The 18938-nt window shown below is 42.7% G+C and overlaps 1 protein-coding gene across 1 annotated transcript in view; it reads left to right on the top strand.

The window, feature by feature from the left end:
* ds (dachsous cadherin-related 1) overlaps positions 1 to 10521 on the top strand; it is a 57298-nt gene extending 46777 nt beyond the window's left edge. Inside the window, 6 exon segments of the mRNA XM_068285607.1 lie at positions 1100 to 1559; positions 1562 to 2203; positions 2291 to 2698; positions 2782 to 3154; positions 4941 to 6259; positions 6381 to 10521. Coding sequence (XP_068141708.1) covers positions 1100 to 1559; positions 1562 to 2203; positions 2291 to 2698; positions 2782 to 3154; positions 4941 to 6259; positions 6381 to 9769 — 6591 coding nt within the window. The 3' untranslated portion in view covers positions 9770 to 10521.
* Positions 10522 to 18938: the final 8417 nt, after the last annotated feature.

Here is an 18938-nt window from a genome sequence, read left to right as displayed (position 1 = left end):
TGATGATGTTGATGTTGATCATGATGATGATGATGGTGATGACGATGACGATGATGACGACAATGATGACGACAATGATGATAATGTGGTTTTGAGGTTAACTCTCCCGTTTGGCTTTTTGACTGCTGCCTGCCATAAAAGTCCCTAACAAATCATTCGCCATTTATGCTGAACCGAAATTCTGTGCATAATTTTCATAAAGCAGTAGAATTGTATAAAGGCAACCGAAAAAAAAAAAAAACCACAGCTTCGTCCACTACAGTCCAGTAGTCATCGTTAGGCTCGCCTCGGCGCAGATCTTTCTCTGCTGCGTAATCTTTGGAGGGGCATAAATCTCGTACTGTCATTTTTGTGTCTCCATTTTGGCGACCCAAACAATTTTGCAATGTTTTTATACATATTCGCATATATACTTGTATATATGTATATATATAAAAGAGACCCACACATTCGTCTCTTTCTCCTCACTACAAAGAAGGATCAGAAGATCAGGAGGTGAAGGAAAAAAGTAGGAGCAGGAGGAGGCAAGAAACCTTTCTTGTTTTTTTCGGTTTTGTTTTTTTGTTTGGTTCTTTCTACCTTTACTCTCAGAACGGTTTTTGCGGTTTTGCATATTAAATTCTTATGCCAAACAGAGACCCTTACATACACATCTCCCCTTCGTTCCGACAACCTCTCTTCCTCACCACTGTCGTCCCACGAACCCCCCTCGACGTTCTGCAACTCGCATTTTTCTTCAGTGATTTTTGGGGCCGCCGCCGAGTTGGTCGGAATGCATAATTTCTTTTTAATGCCATTTGCCTTGGACTTGGAGTTGGAACTTAAAACTGTAGAATAAAGGGAAGCAGTGCAGACGGGACAAGCGGGGAAGTGAGAGAAGCAAGAGGGAGGTGGGATCTTCGTTGGTTGAAAATTTTTAAATGTTTGCTGCCTTCGTAATCTTGAAGTATGAATTATTGCTTTAAGATTGGATTTTCAACACTGTTGTTGAGATTAAGATACGCCAAAGAACAAGAACGAGAGTAGTAGAGTCTGAAGACCAGGCCAGCAAATATTTAATCTATAATTGCCATTTTTTTTCTTTTCCTTTTTTCCACAGGTACGTGAAGATGCCAGCGTGGGCCATGTAGTGGGCTCGATCAGTCCCACCGAGACTAGCAATAGTCTGGATGCACCCGACGATCAGCTTTGGGTTACCTACTCTCTCAATCCTCTGACCAAGGATCTAATTGAGGGTGCCTTTGACATTGACCGTCAAATGGGAAATTTGGTAGTGGCTCGCCAACTTGATCGCGAAGTGCAAGCGGAATTCCGACTTGAGATACGAGCACTGGACATGACATCGAATAATAACCCACAAAGTAGCTCAATAACAGTTAAGATCGAGGTGGCCGATATCAATGATAATCCCCCACACTGGCCTCAAGATCCTCTCGAACTCGATGTTAGTGAGGCAACATCTGTGGGCACGATCATCTATAATTTCACTGCCACAGACGCAGATACCGGTCACAATGCTGAACTACAATACCGTTTAATGAGCTACTCCCCCGTCATTACCCGAACGAAAGTGTAGGGGAGATATTCACAATGGATTCTTTGACTGGATCACTTAGCTTGCAATCACCATTGGATTATGAGTCGATTAAGGAGTATTTGCTGGTGGTACAAGCTCTGGATCAGTCATCGAATGTCACCGAACGTCTGCAAAGCTCTGTTACAATGCGTTTAAGGGTTACGGATGCCAATGACAATCCTCCACAGTTTATGGCTCCCGGTCCCCTGGTCTACGTCAGCGATGCCATACGCATCGGTGAGGTGGTCACACATGTGGTGGCTATGGACCCCGATAGAGGAGCCAATGGACAAATTAGTTATTCGCTAGTTAGTGGCAATGGCGAAGGACGATTCCGCATCAACTCGGAGACGGGCGAAATAGAGTTGGTAAAATCCCTCCCAGTGTCTGCTGGTGTAGATGATTTGGATAAAAATGGCAGTTTTAATTTGCTGATTAAGGCGGCTGATCATGGTCAACCACAATCATTGGAGTCCACGCTCAAACTACAAATATTAGTCAAGGGCAGCCACAGTCATCCGCCACGTTTCTTGTCGGCGATATACCGGGCAACAATATTGGAGAATGCCCCCAGTGGTAGCTTTGTTCTACAAGTGACAGCCAAGCCAACCCACGGAAGCGATAATGGTACGAGGATATTGAATAGCCCATTTTAGCACTGTTGATCATAAGGATCAATCTTATCAATGTTTATTTTTTTTTTTTTGTCTACAGCTAATCTAACTTATGAGATACCAGCTGGTGTTGCCAATGATCTCTTTCATGTGGATTGGCAACGCGGAATTATCACCACCCGTGGACAATTCGATCGCGAACTGCAATCGGAGTATCAATTACCAATCTACGTAACAGATGCTAATCGTTTGACCGCTTTAGCTAGTTCCTCCATCCGGAAACAGCGCTCCTCAACGGAAACATCGACCACTTCAAATGGTCAACACTTTGACGTGGCCACAGTTGTAATTACAATCGGTGATGTCAATGATCATGCTCCGGAATTTCGACCAGGCTCTTGTTATGGACTTTCAGTACCAGAGAATAGTGAGACCAGCGTAATACACACAGTGGTGGCCACTGATTTGGATGAAGGAGTCAATGCAGACATAATTTATAGCATTATAGGTGCGTCCAAATAGTTTAGAAGCGCCTCGTGCAATCTCGATTAATAATTTTTTTCGTTATCTTTGCCTTTTTTCTTCTTTTAGGTGGTAATCTGGGGAACAAATTCTCCATAGATGCACGTACGGGAGAATTAAGTGCTCGTTCCTTGGATCGAGAGCAACATTCTCGGTATACGTTACAAGTGCAGGCCTCTGATCGAGGTAAACCGAATAGTTTGCAGGGTCAGTGTAATATCACCATTTTGGTTGAGGATCAAAATGATAATGCACCTCGTTTTGAGCTACCCAAATACATTGCCAACATCGCAGAGGATGCTGCAATCGGCTCAAGTGTTGTGCGAATTAAGGCCAACGATGCAGATCTGGGCATCAATGCCAGATTGGTCTATGCCTTGGCCAATGAAACGCAATGGCAGTTCGCCATCGACAGCAAAAGTGGACTCATCACGACTGTTGGGTAAGTGACATCAGTACTTCTTATCTCTGTTACCAATCTTTGCGCAAGGACGGAACTTTGCTGCACACATAATTTTCCCAACCTACGCAACATCAACGACATCTACTAAAATGTACCAACGACATACATCGAAAACGAATAAAGGCAATTCAATCCGTTGAATCGAGGTGACGACGATAAGATACCTCCTGAATGGAATTACTCTCATAGTTCCATTTAAATTCTTAGCTCAATTAACTAACTGATACCCATAATCCTGACTGATACCTCTTTACAATAAGGAAGTCTCACGAGGTATTCAAAAGGTTGGAAGTTCTGCGATACCTTCTAGTGCAAATTTATGCTTATTGAGAATCAATAATGACAACAATTGCTTGTTCCGTTGAAGAAATAAGGGTCAGTTCCGGCCCCGCTTTCCACCACAGTCCGCGTTGTAAGTCAGAGTTGGCCGCAGAGTTGGTTTTGTTGGCGGGGCAAAGATTTGAAAGAGGAGGAAGGTGTGTTATGGGGGGGCACTTGAAATGACAGTAGCGTCAGTGTTGCCATTTATACAAACGCGATCCCCTGTCATGTACCAATTTTTATCTTACGCTGATTGTCGGCAAACAATAAAAACGAAATGCACACAAAAACGGAGAGTCCAGAACAGAGAAACCAAGCCGAGTAGATGAAGAGCAGGGCACAGAAGAGCAGACGAAAGGCGGAGTTAGTTGGAGGTAGGTAATGGGCACAGAGGAGAATTGTAGAGCAGACAGACAGACAATTCGTGATGTTGTTGTTAGTCTTGGACTTGGACACAAACCAAAAAAACAAAAAAGGCACAAAAATGTGGCTGCTGCTTGTCGTGGTTGTTGTTGTTTCTTTTGATGCTAGTTTTCGTTTTTTTTTTTTTCCTGCTGTTGTTGGACTGAGTGACTGACGATGGACAAGGCCTAGGACTGGACAACTTCTCTTGTTCGGCGACGTTGTCTGGGTTCTCTGACAACGGCAACAACAACGAAACAGCAACTGACCCTTTGGCAAGGCAGATAGATAGAAACTGAGAGAGTGACAAGGGGGGATAAGTGAACAGACTGCCTCTGCGTTTGCCTTCACTTTGACTGATTCAATTCATAAAACGATTCTTTATATTTCATAACGATACCGACTAGAAAATTCCCTCTATCTATTCTTAGAGTGAGATCATTGAGTGAGATCATCTATCTGAACAATTAAAAAGAAACTCTTTTTTCTTTCTGTGAAAAACAGCAAAATATTTATGTTTAGCTCAACCTTTAGACAGATCTTTCGACTTATTGAAACTTGGAATATTTAAACAAACTTTTTTTAAGCTCAAATAAGCTTCTACTTGCGTATAATTTAGGGTATAATGAGTCTGTTCAACTGAAGAAGTCGGAACTTCGAACTCATGGATGGGCTTGCAATTTGCTAAATTCATTTTATTGGCGAACATGCAAGACGTGGAGACCGTGGAAGAGTTAGTCTAGGCATGCCAAGGATTGTAATCATTTTGGTTTATTATTTGTGTCAGGCATAGGGGGGAATGCCCCTGTTGCTGTTGGTAGTGGTAGTTGATGATTTAGCTGGATTAGCCTGCCCATGTGAATTTGGTTTATACACAAATCACAAATGACTTAATTACACCCAACTCTGTTCAGTTCAGTTGAGCTCACGCTCAATAGCTTAGCCGTTTGTGTGGCGAGGTAATAATAATGGGATTGTTGTGAGATAACCTCAAGCCATCCAACTCTAATTGATTCATATTTCCTTCTCTCCATTTCTTTAGAAAACTGGATCGCGAATTACAGTCGAGCTATAGTTTTATGGCCTTGGCCACCGATGGTGGACGCTACGAGGTGCGTTCCGCCCGTGTTCCGGTTCAGATCAACGTTCTGGATGTCAACGACAATAAGCCCGTTTTTGAGCGATATCCATATATGGCTCAAGTGCCATCTCTGATACAGCCCGGGCAAACGTTGGTTAAGGTACAGGCCCACGATCTTGATGAGAATTTAAATGGCGAAATCACATACAGTCTTAAGTCTGGCAGTAGTAGTCTCAAGGGCAACCAGCTTGGCAAATTCCGTATTAATCCCCAAACGGGAGCATTAAGTGCCACTCAAAGTCTGGCCAGTGAGGCTGGACATCTGATTCAACTGGAAATAATGGCTCGTGATAAGGGTAATCCGGCAAAGTTTTCAGAGGGTTTGATTGAGCTAATGGTGGGTGATCAACCCGTAGACCAGCCTATTCTTCGGTTTCAAAACGACACGTATAGAATCAAGTTAAAGGAAAATGCACCTGCAGGCACTCGACTCTTGCAGTTTGTGGCTCTGCGTAGCGATGGACGACGACAAAAGGTGAATTTCTCATTTGGCGCGGGCAATGATGATGGAATTTTCTCGCTGGATGCTACAACAGGAGAGTTACGTGTGGCTAACCCTTCACTTTTGGACTTTGATGGCTTTGCCATTTCTTCAACAAATGCAGCCGGTAACCGTGGACGTTCAATGCAATATGAAGAGATTAATGATTCATCGGAAGAAGTCGATCAGGAAGAGGCAGAGGATGAAGCGAGAAGACTTACGACACGCAGTCAGCGTGCGTTGTCATTTACCCTAACCAATTCGCAACCCCATGAGCTCCGACTTGTTATAGTGGCGCGCAGTGCCAGTCCGGATTCAGGACCCTTTCTCACCAGTTACGCGGAATTAATTGTCGAGCTGGAAGATGAGAATGATAATAGTCCACAATTCTCGCAGCATCAATTTGTGGCGACTGTATGGGAGGGTAACAGCAAGGGCACCTATGTGGCTCAAGTACAGGCCTTTGATGCTGATTCTGGGGCCAATGCCCGCCTCCGTTATCACATTGTGGATGGGAATCATGATAACGCATTCGTCATTGAACCTGCATTCAGCGGCATTGTGAAAACTAATATTGTCCTAGATCGGGAGATTCGAGATGTTTATCAATTGAAGATCATTGCCACCGATGAGGGAGTACCACAGATGACAGGGACTGCTACAATACGGGTACAGATTGTAGATGTAAATGACAATCAGCCAACATTTCCTCCAAATAATTTGGTCAGCGTTAGCGAAGGTAAGCATCACCTAATATATAGATCATGATTATAGAAATTCATAACATGTTTAACTATTTGTAAGACCAAACAATCAACCCATTTTCTTGGTTTATTTTTGTTTATTTCATCTCTATTTAGCCACTGAGTTGGGCTCGGTAATTACTTCCATTTCGGCTAATGATGTGGACACTCACCCCACATTAACTTATCGCCTGGGCAGCGATTCCAGTGTAGCCAGAGAAAATCAAGGGATATTTTCTCTAGATCGCTATAGCGGTAAGCTGGTACTTAAACGACGTCTCGACTATGAAACGCAACAAGAGTATCAATTGGAAATCATAGCGTCTGATGCAGCGCACGAGGCTCGCACCATGTTAACCCTACGAGTTGGTAATGAGAACGATAATGCGCCTGTATTTTTGGCTCAACAGCCTCCCGCATACTTCGCCCAGCTGCCTTTAGTGGAGGATGAGGATGATAATAGCTTAAGAATGGATGTTGAATTGGTTACAGTGAATGCCACTGATGCTGATGGTGATGATATATCGCAAATAAGCTATAGCATACATCCGACCGTGATGGGTTTCAATGTGAATCCATCAAGTGGAGTGGTCTCGGTTAACATGTCTCGTTTGACGACGGAATCACTATCACCTTCTTCTCCAAACGGTGACTACTTTATCCGCGTTGTGGCCCAAGATAGTGGTAAGCCGAAACAAAGTTCATCCACACTAGTCCGAGTTCAAGCTAATCGAGATACTGGGACAAGAAGATCTTTGTTTTTGCAAACCCAATACCGTGCTCAAATAAGTGAGGCAGCTCCTTTGGGTTCAGTTGTCCTGCAGTTGACCCAAGAGGAAGCCATGTCGAATGATCGCAGCATAATGATTGATCCTTTGGGCAATGAGGAGGCCGCCTTTGAGTTGATCCAGTCAAAGACCATAGTTTTGGTGAAACCTTTAGATCGAGAGAGGAACAGCCTCTACAAGCTACGACTGTCCATGGGTTATGCCCACTCACATTTGAATTCAAGCATTAGTGTGATAATCAGTGTTGTGGATTTCAACGATAACGCTCCCATTTTCGATCCCAGTGCTAAATACGAGGCCGAGATTAGCGAATTGGCTCCGTTGAGGTATTCCATTGCCCAAATAATGGCGTTTGACGCTGATGAGGAAAATTCACCCAACTCTGAGGTTGTCTATGATATAACCTCGGGCAACGATGAGCATATGTTTACCATTGATCTGGTTACTGGGGTGTTATTTGTTAATAATCGCTTGGATTTCGACAGTGGGGCCCGTAGCTATGAGCTGATTATTCGAGCCTGTGATAGTAGTCAGCAACCTAGACCACTGTGCAGTCTGCAACCCTTCCATCTCGACTTGTACGATGAGAATGACAATGAACCACGCTTTCCACTAACGGAATACATACATTTTCTTGCCGAAAATGAACCAATGGGTACCTCAATTTTCCGAGCCCAGGCTACAGATTTGGATCGTGGTCCTTTCGGACAGCTTAACTACAGCCTAGCTGCATCGCCATCCAATACTGATGGCGATGATGAATGGCGTCTCTTCCACATAGATCCCCAGTCCGGGGTAGTCACTTCATCAGGCGTTTTCGACTATGAACAGCGTCAGCGTTACGATTTGGAACTGCGAGCCACCGACATGGGCGGTAAGACTGCTCGAGTAGCTCTTCGTGTCGAGATCGAGTCGCGCGATGAATTCCAGCCACAGTTCACGGAACGAACATATCGTTTTGTTTTACCAGCAGCTGTAGCCTTGCCTGCTGGGTTTGTTGTCGGTCAAGTGCAGGCCTCAGATTCGGATAGCGGACCAGATGGCCGTGTTGTCTACCAACTAAGTGCGCCGCATCAACATTTCAAGGTGAACCGCAGCAGCGGAGCGGTGTTGGTCAAAAGAAAACTCAAACTGGAAGACGCCGAAATTGGTGGAGGTGATATCAGTTTGGTGATCTCCGCCTCATCTGGGCGGCACAATTCGCTGTCCAGCATGGCTGTTGTGGAAATTACTCTCGACCCGTTAGCTCATCCCAGCACGAATCTGGCCAGCAGCATAGGAGGCGGTGTTGGCGGGGGAGGCTTGGGTGACTGGACGATTGGACTATTGATAGCCTTTCTCCTTGTTCTCTGCGCTGCTGCTGGCATTTTTCTCTTTATTCACATGCGTAGCAATCGGGGGAGAGCCCGCAATGTGATCAAGCCACATCTCAGTAGTCAAACAGTAGGTGGTTCAAATAGCTATGTGGATCCCAGTGCCTTTGATACCATACCTATACGAGGAGGTGGCAATGTAACAGGAGGTACAACAGGAGCGGCGGGTGCTGCCTCAGGACAGTTTGCACCTCCAAAATATGATGAGATACCACCCTTTGGCCCACATGGAGGCAGTTCCGGAGCGGCCACTACATCTGAGCTGTCTGGTTCAGAGCAGTCAGGTTCCAGTGGTCGTGGTTCCGCAGAAGATGACGGCGAAGATGAGGAGATACGCATGATCAATGAGGGACCCTTGAATCATCGTTCTAATGGTGGAGTAAGTGATGATGACATCTCCGTTCAGAATACGCAAGAGTATCTGGCTCGTTTGGGGATTGTGGATCATGATCCAAGTGGTGCTAGCAACGGCGCCGGTGGCTCAACAATCAATGGTTCTATGCCCCTACATATGTTTGTCGACGAAGATGCGGCTACCACTCGCTCGGATATCACCAATCTCATCTATGCAAAGCTCAACGACGTGGGATCTGGCGGGGCGACTGGTGCTGGTGGTTCTGAGCTAGGCAGCAGTGCGGCAGATGATGCAGCTACAACGGCGGGTAGTATTGGTACACACCATGGGCATGGCTATAGCGAGATGCCCGTACCACTATCAGTCCCAGTTGTCGTAGGTGGCGGAGGCGGAGGCGGTGGTTCTCTGAGCTCTATCGTCCACAGCGAGGAAGAACTAACAGGCAGTTACAATTGGGACTACCTTTTGGACTGGGGACCGCAATACCAGCCCTTGGCCCATGTATTCTCCGAGATAGCAAGACTGAAAGATGACTCGAGCAGCATGTCGGAACACAGCGGTCTCAGTGGTAAAAGTGGCAAACAATCTTTAAGCAGTGTGGTCCACCAGCCTAACAATCCTCCACCTGCAACTGCACCATCAGCGCCTCCATTATCAACTGGTAACAGCATTCCACCGCCACTTCTCACGAATGTGGCCCCGCGAGCAATAAATCATCTGCCGGGGGGCCTGAGAGGAGGACTACCGCCCCCACCCCATCATATGAACGGCAGCATGTCTGGTGGGTTCCCACGCTCACCGATTGGTCATGAGGCAAGTGGCAGCTGTTTTAGCACCTCCTCGGCCATGTCGCCTTCATTTTCGCCCTCTCTTTCGCCATTGGCCACCCGCTCACCTTCCATTTCACCCTTGGGCATGCCACCACCCCGACATGGCCACCATGGCCAGCCTCAGCCCAGTCAACGATCGAATCCAGGGACAAGAATGTGAGGAGATGTGCCCCAAATTAACGGTAATTGATCGATAAGCTTATAGTATTACTTGCACCCTCTCACACAATGCACCGCACACATCACATCACCCCACAAACATACATACACACACACACACATACACATATGTAGTTGTATATACTTAATACAAAGCCAACAAAGACTCTCTGATAAAAAATAACAAAGAATCAAAAAGCAAAATATAACACAATTTGCTTCTATTCAAAAGGAGACAAAACCAAGCCAAGCCAGCCATAAGTTATAAGCATTTAGACCCCTAGTTCGTATGTAGATAGCTAGTTAGTTAAGCAGTTAACTATATAGATGTAGATAGGCATTTATGTATGTAGATAGGTAGAAATATAATCCCCCACTTCCACACAAATCGTGCTTATTTCAAAGGACCTACATACCCGCATTCGATTCAGAAATGTAAAAAGTTCATTCCACAATCATCCGGGAAGAAAACGAATCCCTGTAACAATAAAAAGAAAAAAATCAAACATCATTAACTTCATTACCATTTATTTTAGACTTACATACATTTAATTTAATTTATTTGTTAAGTAATTTTTAGTTTCACTTGTGTGTGATTTTAAAGTTTAGCAAAACAAATCAATTTAAAAATGTTGTAAAAATGTTTAGCCTTAAGTTGTCTAACCCCTTTTCGAATAAGCCCTAGTTGGTAATAGCGAAAGAAATCATCGATTAATCGAATAAAACGAAATATGAAATTTTTCAAAAAATAAATATCCAAGTTGTCTTTACTTATTAAATAGAACCTATTTAAATGTATTTGTTAATTGAAATGGTTTAACAAATCTCTGGTAAGTGTTGAAATTCAGTTGAACCCTTGAACTTTTGTTTGACCGAGAAAAAGGAAACACCAACGGGGAGGAACAAGGAGAACAACGAAGAGAAAACGTCGAAGAGAAGCTGAAAAGAAGGAGAGGACCAGAATACAGAAATCGTCTGACATCCACTTTGTCTTTATTTCAAAGACGTGGCATGAACTCATTTATTTGTTGCTGATTTCTGGCCTACACCACACCTCCTCCTACAGCTACAGCTACAACTACACAGCCATAGCCACAGCCACAGCCCCAGATTCGCATCCAGATCCAGTCTCAACCTTCAGTTTGGTCCTTTGCCTGTCCGTCGTCATTATCAGTATTTGCCTTCTGCCTTACCAGGCAGACAGAGTCCCAGAGTCGAAGTCGTACTAAGTCTCAGTTTGAATTTGACTTTTCGTTTCCATCTTACTACCGACCCTGTTGAGTTATTTCCATTCGTCTGCCTGCTGTTTCTGTTGTTGCTGTTGCTTCTCCTATCAATTGCAGAAAATCTGTTAAAATTTTGTGTTCTCTTCAGCTCTCTCCCATGTTATTTAAGAACAATCCAAGCACCCTTACCTATGGGGAATGTTATAGTCTTTATAGTCATACATGCGACAATATAAACAATATAATGGAGAAGTGCTGCATTTGATTTTGGTTCATTGAAAACTACTCCAAGACTTTCAATTTCAAATCGGAGAGTCTCATTTACACCAGTATGAAAGATGAAAGATCCATAATGAATTCTACGATTATTTGAAAGCAAAACAATGGAGCTGAAATCAGTTCCCTATGAAGGATTTTGCCACTTCACCTTAGTCTTTTGAGAATTCCATAAAGCTTAAAAGTTTCTGCAAGCCAAAGGACAAACTGTAGAGTATATCAAGGTTGTTGATTCTCTTTGATGTTTTTCTTCTTCTGTTTTTCGTTTTTAATTTTTCAAGTTGTAGTTGTGGTCTAAACGCTTGTGGTTATTATTAGTGGCCCAGTCAATTCATATTACAGCGAATACAAATAACAACCAACAACCAGCCAGCCACCTGGTTGCCATTGCCAATAATGATGATGCCGATGCCAATGCCAAAGAGGATCATGATGATGGTGGTGATAATGACGATGTGGATGATGAAGATGATGATTATGGGTTTTGCCTAGATATTCAGTACGCACAATTTCGGGGTGTGTTGTTAAGTTCAAGTCCTCAATGTTTTCTTTTCAACATTGGCTTAGCTCTTCTTATGTCTGAGTTTATTTTTAAAGCCATTTAAGTGGCTTCACTTTTAGGGGGAGCTGCTTCATTGCTGTACTGTCTGTAGTATATATGTATGTATGAACGTATGTATTTAGTGTGTGCCAGTCAAGGACCCCAAGGAATGCGCGTGATAAAGTCCAATCAGTTTCCCCTACTATTTTCTTATAATTTGTCAATATATCAAGCAGACAATAAAGCGATTATCATCAAAAGAGTCAGTCAGTTGAAGATATGAAAATGAAATACAATAATAATTTTATTTCAACTCTCAAGTCTGATGAGCAAATTAAAGCTGCAAAAGAAATCCATCCCTGCCTGGCTGACTGCCTGACTGCTGCTTGCTGACCGGATCGCTCCTTTCCACCTACCAGCTTGCATCCATCCGCAGGTCTTCTACTTCATTCTCTCATCGTCTTCAGCGGCTTAATAACAATTCCATTAGCGGCTAATGTCTTCATTGCAAGTGTCAGTTATGGGGGCGCAGTGAGAAAGAGCTGGAGATGGAGAAACAGTGAGAAAGAGAGAATCTTCCCTCGTCGGATGGATGACGCTAAACTGACTGCTCAGCCACTGCCTCAATGTGGCTCCAACTCCATCCCAGGTTCATCTCCAACTTCGTCTTCTCACATCTTCGTCTCGCATGTCAGTTTAACACTTTTTGAATCCTTTTGAAGTCGCCAGTCTACAGTCGGTGCGGTGCGTCTTGCCTCCAGTCCACAGTTTTATTGTCCAAAGTTATTGCAATGGCTGCACTAATAAGCTTCTCCTCCTCCTCCTTTTGCTGCTGCTGCTGCTGCTGATTCTCCTCGGACTCAATTTCTGTGCATTGAGCTCGGCATTGGCACTGGCATTGGCATTGGCATTGGCATTAGCATTCAACAAATGCGAAAATAATTGCTAACACGAAAAATGTGAATTAAGCAAAAGGTACAACGAGCAGAGGAAGCATGGCATGAAGTTGCTGGGCTAATTGCCAGACTCATTTTTTTTTTCTTTTCTTAATTTTTTATCTTACCATACACACACACACACACACACATACATATATAATAAACAAATTTTTATGGGCCAAACTCTTGTTGGTTTCTTTTCCCCCCCTTTGCATTTCCGTATCCGTTAGAACAGCGAGAAAAAAAGACCAGAGACATAATCATCAAAGGTTCTATGCCGACCAGCAATCGACCAACAATGAAATGTAATTCAATCTGCTTTGCGACTCGACCCCGCCAACGAGACGCCACACAATGCAACACGGCTTCTACCATCAACGAGCTGAAAACAAACGACGGGAATAGTCTGACTAGTTAAAATAAAATATTTGGAAAAACTGTGCAAACTTTTATGCAACTCATTATGGCCCGAGTTGATTGAGACATCCCGGGAAGCACATAAATTTAATATTTAAGCCAATTTGGGGAAACTACATGCATGCATCTGGCGTCGTAAATTAGGTCCAAGCCGTTAAGTCACTTCACTTTGTGTCTTGGCTCCAGGTGACCCAAACAAAAAGGTCCTCCATAATCAAATATTTTCGTGACAAGGTCCTATCTTCTTCATTTTGGCTTCTGATTGCGCCCGCACAATGGAAACCATTAAAATATAATAACCGATATTCTTCTTCTCCACTCATCTTGTTGCATCTGGATCTATTTGGTCTGGTCCCAACCAGTTGGGCTACTACATTGATAGAATCTCATAGAATAGAAATCTTGAGACATGGGGGCAGAGAAGGAGGAAAGAAGTCAAACAATAACAATCTATCCAAATGTCCATCTTTTGAGCAGATAAAGCTAGTGCAACAGCAAATCTTTTGCCTCCTCGTTGGCTGCCCCCCTTGGGTATACTTCTGCTTCTTTGGCTTCGGATTCGGATTCGGACTCTGCCTCGTCTTGTTCTTTTTACTCTTTTGTGTGAGCTTACACATTGCGCCAAACTACAAACGTGGCGACTGATGAAGATTAGCTTTTGAGCTTTACTTTGGTTGCTGCTGTCGATTTGGCTGACATTGGCAATGTTGTTGTTGTTGCTGCTGCTGCTGTTGCAGTCGTCGTCTGACATTGATGTGCCACCAACAGCAACAGCAAAAGCAGAAGCAGCAGTAGCAACAACACCAACAGCAACATTCATGCATTGTTCATCGCTTCCATTTGAGTTAGTGCTGCTGGTGGTTTCGGTGGTTGCTGGTGTCCTTTTAGCATCAAAAGAGATTTGCATTTTATCGCATTTCATTTGCCGCAGCGGAAATAAGCTAACGTTGCTGCGATTGTCGTCATTGTCGTCATTGTCGTCGTCGTCATTGTCTCTTTCTCTTTTGTTGCCGGTCAGGATGGGCGACAGTCGGACAGTTCCTCAAGCTCACTACTCCGACTGCGTTTCATTTTTGGGTCTGGCTGTCACTTAATTGAAATATTCGTGCCGTTGTCAGTGTCAAGTGGTTAGAGATTCTCCCCATTAAAGATGCGCTTAGGATCAGAGTGTGCGGCTGCGGGAGTGATTGCGGGAGGGGGGCAAGGAGAGTGCTGCGCTGGGTAAAAGAGATAGCAGAACGTGTTAATGCGCCAACTGCAACAAGTAGCCCAAGTGTATGGGCTACCCGCTGTGCCAAAGTTAAGCAGAATCAATTTATAAATCAGCTTCTCGATCGGCTCACGGTTCGTTTCTCAAAGGTCAGCATTGAGAGAATTGGAGGATTGGCCCCAACTGCGGCCAACAGGCACAGCCCCAGCCACATCCACACGTCCACGTCCCCGCCACCGGACAATCCACGATGAGCAATTTATTGTGTCAAACTCAATTATACTCGTGTGATATTTTTCTTGTTGTAGCTGGCAAAAGGAGCAACCCAAATTCTCCAAATGCTGCCCCACCAGAAATGCAGCACCACAAACACAAAAAAAGCATTCTCTGGGTTAACTAATAGCCTCGACTTTGAGTTACCCTCTACTGAATATATCCACAATCCAAGTGCACTTTTCTGTGGTCGGAGAATTTCAGTTGAGTAAAACCTTCTTCGCATTCCCTTTAGCCATATGATGGTAAGTACGAGGTACGAAAAAAGAGAGAAGAAAGAAAAGTTTGTTATTTTTTTTTTTTCTTTGGAAGATAAATGAGCAGGATTGGTTTGGCGAAAGGCGCAATTCAACTGCCAAGAACAGCAACAGCAAAAAAATAAAAACCACACCAAACGAATCGAAACAGAACAGAACCGAAATAACAAAAGTCTCTTCGCTTCTTTTTTTTTTTTACTTACAAAAAGGAATTAAGGAAACTAAAGCCAAAAAAAATAAAATTGGCCGAAAGTAAATTTGTTTTTTCATTGTTTTCTAGGCGAATTTCAGTTACCCTTTAAAGTGAAGAATTCTAAAGTTTATAAGTTTTGAAATACTTTTTGTGGAACCTCTTTATATTGGTATTACTTCTAAAAGTGTACGATAAAGATCCCATTTCGTATATTCAATCTTATTTCTATTACATCTTAATATATCCATAAGGTAACGTTTTTTTAAGGACTTTTACGGAACTTTTTCGGAAACGAAACTAAAATAATAATATTGTACGTAACATTTACATCGTGATATCAACATTGAAGTATTTCAAAACCGATTTTCTTAAAGCGACGAAAAGACAACTTTATTTATAGACAACAAAACACAGAATACTCTTCCAGCTATTGCATACTTTAAAGGGCAAAGTTGGCCCAGATCACAGAATTAGGGGTTCCTGTGGTGGCAAAGGGTTATGAAATCTTCAATTTTGACCGACAAGGTATAAGCCAGTGGTAATAAGGGTATCCTTGGATCATGAGAGCTAACCAAAATGGTTTCATTACAATGGCTTTTCTGAAGTTTAATCCAGATACTCTCAACACAATGATATCATATTAATGTCCTCGCTTTTCTGGGCATGGTCACACGTAAAACAATCAACTGAAAAGCTCAGAGCGGACGACTTGTCGGTTCGACAATATTTTTGGTATTTTCCGATATCTGGCAGTAAGTAGCTCATTTCATTATTTCGGCTCACCGTTTGCTTGGGACTCTCCCAAAACAAAACAGTAGTTAACCACAAAAGTTTCGCTTCTTGCTCCCCTTGCCACAATCAGCGGCTCGCGACCAGGCCAACACTCACTTTTTGGCTTTTATTATATTGTGTTTTTTTTTTTTGAGTTTTTTTTGTTTTTGTTTCTTTTTTTACGTTTTTGTTTGCAGTCAAGAATTTTACGTTGACACTTTTAAGTGGACATCAAGCAGTTTGCGCATATTTCCCCTCCTCTTGGACCATGCCCTCGCCAGGCGGTTTTGGCCAAGAAAGCAGCTGCTGCTGCTGCAGTCCAATGGCAACAACAACAACAACGACGTCGACGACTGGGCAAACATTTGGTTTTTGGCTGATTTTTTTTGAGAAAATGTACAGTTCTTGCACCGAGAGAGAGAGAGGGAGAGGGAGAGAGAGATGAGGATGAAGGAGGGGTTCAAGTTATGCGATCATTGGACTCTTAACGATTCGTCTTTGTTGCTGTTGTTGTTGTTGTTATTGTTGTATTTCTTTGGAGTTTTTGGCAGTTCGTAGCCCCATCAGTGCGAGGTCAGAAATTCAGTTAATTTAGCCAGAAATGTACAAAAGTTGTCAGCGCGTATAGCAAAAGGCATGGCCATACTCTCTCCCGCTCTCTCTCTCTCTGTTTCTCTGAAAGGGGTCTAAAGGTCGATCAGGACAAAAGACTAAAATGAGGTGCACAATGGGAAGGGGGAGGCGGAGCTGTAGGAGGCGGATGGCAACTTTCAATAGAAAGCAAATATGCGAAACAGTTGCCCATCATCAAAAGGTACACAATTAGGCTTCGACTTTTCACAGGCTTTCGGGGGTCTCTCATCAAAGCGGCTAAGCCGACAATAAATCTTCAAAGCGAGAGAGAAATCCATGCGAGGGAATTTTTATTGCTTATTATTGCAAGTCGCTGCAGAAACGCAAAATTTCGCAGAACGCCGAACTTCGAATGACCAAAAACGAAAAAACCAAAGTACAAAAATACAAAAAACGCAGCAAAGAACCCAACAACAAAAAGTATCGAATTTCATTTCCTGTGTCCAAAATGCCCTACCAGCCTCCGTTCACTTGTCATTTCTGATTCCAAACAATGGCCAAAGGTCCCTACAATTCCTTGCTAAACTAATACATACACTTTGCAAAATGATCTTGAAACTGGCTTATATATATGTACATACATAGATCGAGTTCTATAACTTTCAACTTGTTCTTAGATTATCTTAAGGTTTTCTGCTATTATATACATAAAAAACTAGACCAGGAGTCAATACTTTACATAGATATAGTGTACGAATTATTAAGTAATGTTTCCCCAATCATTAACGAATTGTAAGGCCATCTCTAAAACTAGTTGGGAATTACAATTTGATATCCCTTAAAATATCTTTAGAAGTAACAGCTTACAAGTCCAAAATACTAAAAGGGTGAGGCACAATCAAAAGTATTCTATGACTATCTGATGTTTGTTTATTCTTATAGATTAAAGCTTAAATTTTTAGTTATATCTAATCCCCCCTTAAAGAAACATTCCTTACATTTGTGGAAAACACTCCATATATATAGAAATGCAAAACCTACAACTATTTGAGTGCTAAAACTAGTTGGGAATTACACCTATTATTCATATCTTTTATTAATTGGCCAACCAAGTTTCATAGAAACCTGGAAAACTAATATCAAAGTTATATTGGTAATATCCGAAGCTCTTCTTCCATGTCTGAGATAAGATCGCCATGTTCCCACAATTGAGGAAAATAAGATAGAGAACATCAATTCTTTAAAATTACTTATTGTTTGGCTCAGTGTAGATCAATGTTTATGCCTATAGCATATATGTATATGTATTTTTCTGAAATCAGATCCTTTTCGCTTATAATCAACGCACACAAATCGTAACGATTTCTCATTTTAATCAATTAAAAAGTCAACGTCCAACTGACTGTTAACTGTAAATCGTCGCCGTTGCCGCCGCCGTCGCTTGACACTTGCCGAAAATATGTTGAAATTTGGCAATACGGTCAAGTTGGCCAGATCGCTCGGCAAGACCCTTGCAGTTTTGTTTGATTAATGAGGTGAAATGTTGTGAAATATTGTTTGGGCAGCATGCAGAAGTCGTCGTCGACAAATCAAATGGAAATCAATACCTACATGAAACTTGAAGATCCAAGCTCTTTCCCTCTCAATCTCAATCTCACTCTCTCCATCTCCCATTCACTCACCCTCTCCTTGCGACCCATATATGGTCAATAGCAGTTGTCAAAAATATTCCAAAATGGCATAAAGAATTGGCAACACAGAAACAAAAAAAAAAAAAGAGTATAAAGCCAACAAACAATTCTCCAAAGTGTGAACCTGTCAGAGAGTCGCAGAGTAACCAGAAGTAGCACAGGTGTCCCAATGAGCACAAACCAACCCAACCAAGCCGAGTGGCATACCAAATGATTGCTAGTTCGCATTCTCTAAATAAAAGCGTGAGCCAAAAAACTTAACTCAAGTGAAACTAAATCAATAAGCTAATCAAGACATCAAATCATCTAGAGTAAAGTCAAGCGAACCGCAGCAGCCTTTGATCATCGTGATTAGGAGATCGCAAGTAGATTCGGAGATTTTGCAGATTGGAGTGGAGTGCCGTGAGCCGAGCTTTAGGAAAATTATTCATGCTACTGCTAATCAGATTGGCCAGTTCAACTCGGATCAATCGATTAATGTCTAGCGAAAGCTTTGAATAGCTACAATTGACTTTACTCTAATTGTCAGGGTAGAGCATTTGGGGATGCAAGTGATGATTGATCCTTTACGTCTACTGCAATTATCGATAAGATTAAAAACCGATTTACTTCAACGATGCCTATCGAAATGGAATTATCTTTTGTAAGCATAGGAAGAGACCTCAGATAACTGAACTCGAAGTCAAACCCAAGTGCTTCATGAGAACTGACAAGAATCAGAAGCAATGGGCTTGTGGGAAATTTGATTTGTGGTTCGAAATCTGGGTATAAAAAGTTTCGGCATGCTAAAATCTTAAGCCTCCT

The sequence above is a fragment of the Drosophila tropicalis genome, unplaced genomic scaffold (genome assembly GCF_018151085.1).
Source record: "Drosophila tropicalis isolate 14030-0801.00 unplaced genomic scaffold, ASM1815108v1 contig_413, whole genome shotgun sequence".
Taxonomy (NCBI): Eukaryota; Metazoa; Arthropoda; class Insecta; order Diptera; family Drosophilidae; genus Drosophila; species Drosophila tropicalis.
Note: the sequence above shows the minus strand (reverse complement) of the source record. Positions and strands in the feature narration are given on the sequence as shown.